Consider the following 4458-nt stretch of genomic DNA (forward strand, 5'->3'; position numbering starts at 1 on the left):
CGGCATTATTTTTAATTTCAATATAAAATGTTAAAACCAAACGAGATCACGAAACACATAGGTTATTGTTAATTATGATATTTCTGATTATTTCCCGCGCTTTTGTGTATTCAAAATATCGTTTCAGCCGTACTACCTCTTCGGCAGAAGCATTTGCAGCACGCTGGAAGCGAAAATCTATGACGTCATACATGACGTCGTATCTGCTATAAAAACGCTTCGAAGGGTCTAGTGGATCACATCTGAAGCACTTCGAAACGTTTGAAGCGTCTAGTGGATTGCACCCGAAGTCGTACGCCCTGAAGCAGTGGAAGGTGGGGTGAGAGTCGGTTCGCATGAAAAGTCAAAACCAACGTGCAACAGTACAATCAATTTTGAAGTCATGATCCTTGGCTCATATAATACAAATGAGACGTTATTTCTTAAACTTTTTTGTTCATAATGTTTTAACAATTAACTTTCGAAGGTTAAAATTTCCCTAATATCTCTCAGGATCATGATCTTGACGATATAAGTCAAGGTCAATGTTATTGGGGATGGCTCTAACCATTATCCTTAAACTATAATTACTTTAATTAATAGTTGTACTTAATACGAATAAAATTTAAATATGTATATTAAAATATAAATATCAATACCCTTTATGAATTTCATTTGTAAACACACTTGTAAAACTGCACTATCGCCATGAGTTTTACATTTTTGTGTAATAAAGTAGGAGGCTTTACAAAAAATATGATATTCTTTGTACTTCCGATGAACATGAAAATATACAAATATTTTATTCAACAGGAAACAATGTGCATGATCGTGAAGGAGGACATCCCTCAATGATTAGAAATAGAAAAACTTTTATAATTACAGTTACTACATTATTCATGAAGATGGAAAGGAACATACGGCCCATAATAAATAATTAAATGACTACATGTCGATTATTTAATGACTGTAATTGATGGTTGTCAAGACGTTAAAGAATGCAAATCTATATCATGCGTAGTCTATCGGGAGATGTGCTCGGTTACATTTAAATGAAATTTAATCATATAATAATGAAATAACATATTACATCAGTTAGTATTTGTTAATCCTCTCATTAATACTAGCTAAAATTCTGAGGAATAAAATTTCCTGAAAGAGGTACACAATAAATATTTATAAATATTTATGCTTTTATAGTTATATTCACACAAATTATGAACTATATTCCAACTAAATAAAGTCATTCAATTCGTAATCTGCGATATCATTGTACACAACTTGTAAGTTAAATAAAATTTATTGCAAATGGATTGAAATTTATTGCAGTCGCATTTGATATTTAATGTATGATTTAAATATTAATTTGTAGAATTTACTAAAATTATAATTTTACAGTTTATAATATATTATACTATCTGCTAAATTATAACATAAATTCAATCTTTCTTAAACATAAGTATAATACATACTATAATAGGATTTAATTAATATATTTCAAAAAAGATAATTTTCAAAACCACTTTTTTAGATGCTTTACATGTAGAAAGAAACTACTTTTGCACAACATTTGATAAATTGTTTGGAAAAGAAGCGATTCAAATATGCAAATGCTTGCTCTAAATTTTTTTATGTACACTCTTGGCGGTATATGGCGACCTGTTGACTGGTCATCAAATGGTGCCAAGCTACTGTATAATATATTTACCTTTATTATAATATCTTCGGAATACTTTTTGATGTTAACTCAATTTATGGATATAATTTTCGTTGTCAATAATGTCGATGATTTTGCTACTAATACTCTAATGTTTTTGAGTATTGTTGCTGTTTGTTGTAAAGCGACTGTCGTTGTGGTACGTCGAAATGCGATCATCACTAACTTAGTGCAAGTATTGTTGAAAGCACCATACAAACCTCAAGACGGAGATGAAATAGCAATACAAACAAAATTTAATAAATTTATCAGGTGAGTTCATATAAATGTCTCTCACAATATTAAAATATTAATATTACTTAAAATATGTAGAGTTGCGTTGCAAGACCGAAATCCTTTCGGCACGCAAAAATTAGGGAGAGGGGACATTTATAAAATCAGATTATATATATATTAATAGAACGTTATTTCCTACTTTGGAGAAATATTGCGAAGAATATCACTACGTCGACTCGCCATCAGAGGTCTACCGATATTCGCAAATTCTCGCAAGTGCTAAGACACGCGTATATCTCTTTATATAGAATCTCGATTTAATAACTTACCAAGGTGTATAAAGTAGGCTCCCACTACAATACCTTACTGATGAGTCCAGTAGTGGAAGCCGGGACGAAACGCCAAACATTACGTGATATTCTTCGCAATATATAATATTAGAATAAATTATCAGATTTAGATTTTAAATTGTAATTTGACTCTTATTCGCCCTATTTAACGTGTTAATTATTATTATATAAAAGAGTCCTTCAAATCTTCAATTCATTTGTTTAAAATATATATACAAAAATTACCATTTTTACGCGCTTAATACCATTTAACACGTATTACTTTTACCTTGTCTAGATTTTATTAGTACTAGTTATTTTTATAACACACTATAAATTCTTTACCTATTACTACGTTTTGTTGATCATATATTTTAGAACATATTTATATTCTTACATAAAAATATAGTATTTTTCTATTCTGTCTAATTAATAAACTATTAGTTGAAGAAGTTTCCTATTCCAATATTATCATCAATCATTTTAAATTAATAGTAATAATTCGTGTAATACGTGTACAAAATAAATAAATATAATATACAGTAATTATTAGATCTACAACTTAATTCTCGGTCGTTTTGATATAAATTATAAAAGAACGAATATTAACCTTATCAAAGTAATCCTTTTCATTTTCCATACGTTTTCGCTAGGCAACTGTCGGATTCCACTTCGGAAAAAAGGTGGTTGTTTTGAGTTGATAATTTCTATGATGAAAAAAATTGAAATTGCCATCACGAATTTTTGGAACTACTTTTTATATGTACTATATACAGATCTGTACAGCTCGAGCTATACAGAGCGATACAGAGCTTTCGCTTAAAGCGTAGTAAATCATTTCTTAAGCTTCTGTGGCATTTTTCTTGAGCAAATGCAAAAAGTAGGCAATACCTCAAGTGCTACTTTACGAACAACATACCCAGACAGCACAGAACATCCATTGAACATCCAGATTTTCAATCTGGTCCAAATGTTTATGGACTTAGTACAAATGTTTTAAAAACGTACATTACTCAATGTATAAAGTATGTTTACATTTAAACATTTAAAAAATGTTTATCTCATGTAAAAAGTTATTTAAGTCTGCTCGCGACGTGTGCTTTCGCTGACTTGCCAATTGAAAATTTTTTTAAGATCACACGAGGAGTTTTACTTTTGTTATCTCCGGTAATGCGAAAATTTAACAAATTAAAGCTTAATTCAAACTGCACAGAACAAGCGGCAAGCGTCAAGCAACAATAATTTGCTGTTTGCAGTGATAAGAGTTCAGAATTTTTTGCTTCCAGCATGCAAATTTACCTGGATTGTGGTCTAAACAAAATATATTAATTTAGTCCAGTTTTAGTCCATTGTATCCTAAAATAGACGTTTTTAAGAAATCTAAAATGGTAATACTGGGGTGCGTTCAGAATAAACGCCCGGACGACAACTTGTTATCTAAAAGCGTTCGATTTGACCGGATGTTTCGTCCAGACGTTTCACCCAGATCGTTTAGAATGGGTTTAGAAAAACACCCAGCTACAACTTTTCGCCGCACTCGAGACTGCGGCGAATTTCACCCGACGCATGCGCAGAGAAGCCCTATTTATGCCTACGCAACCTATAAGAACCATATGATGATATGATTTGAGGTTATTATTATGTCTCACGCCATTTTAGCACCGAGACACTTCCGTATTTAACCGTGATAAATAGAATAATATAAATTATAAAGAATAGTTCGAACTTTAATATAAAGAATAGTTTGATAGATAATAATATAAATATTTGATAGATAATAATATATTTTATAGATGATATAAAAGAATAGTTTGAACTTGGTAAGTGATTATATACATTTTTTATTTACATTATTTATTCTATATAACAATATATTAATGTAAAAAAGCAAGTAATAAATACGTGCATAAATTTTATTAAGAGAGAATTATTCAAAATAAGAGCAACATAATTCTATTAATTTATTTAATGAAAGATAATAATAATTGACTCGTATGATTTAAAAATCGAGGAAAGTGTAATGTGTAAAGCCTAATCGAGTCTTGAAAACAAGATGTTAATGTTTACTATATTGTGTGAAATTTATATACTGCGTATGTAGTCCCCCCGCGACGCTGATGGATTTTCAGCATTGACGCATACATATTCACTACCGCAGTAATATCACTTTAGTTAAATTGAGAATCAATTTAACCACTTTTTGATGCCTATAGCATC

General features: G+C 30.3%; 1 protein-coding gene across 1 annotated transcript in view; it reads left to right on the forward strand.

The window, feature by feature from the left end:
* The first annotated feature begins 1583 nt into the window (after nucleotides 1–1583).
* Nucleotides 1584–4458, forward strand: part of LOC108782428 (odorant receptor 46a-like) — a 37301-nt gene continuing 34426 nt past the window's right edge. Inside the window, exon 1 of the mRNA XM_018550707.1 lies at nucleotides 1584–1948. Coding sequence (XP_018406209.1) covers nucleotides 1584–1948 — 365 coding nt within the window. The remainder of the gene's footprint in view (nucleotides 1949–4458) is intronic.

The sequence above is a fragment of the Cyphomyrmex costatus genome, unplaced genomic scaffold, assembly GCF_001594065.2.
Source record: "Cyphomyrmex costatus isolate MS0001 unplaced genomic scaffold, Ccosl1.0 scaffold127, whole genome shotgun sequence".
In the NCBI taxonomy this organism is placed as follows: Eukaryota; Metazoa; Arthropoda; class Insecta; order Hymenoptera; family Formicidae; genus Cyphomyrmex; species Cyphomyrmex costatus.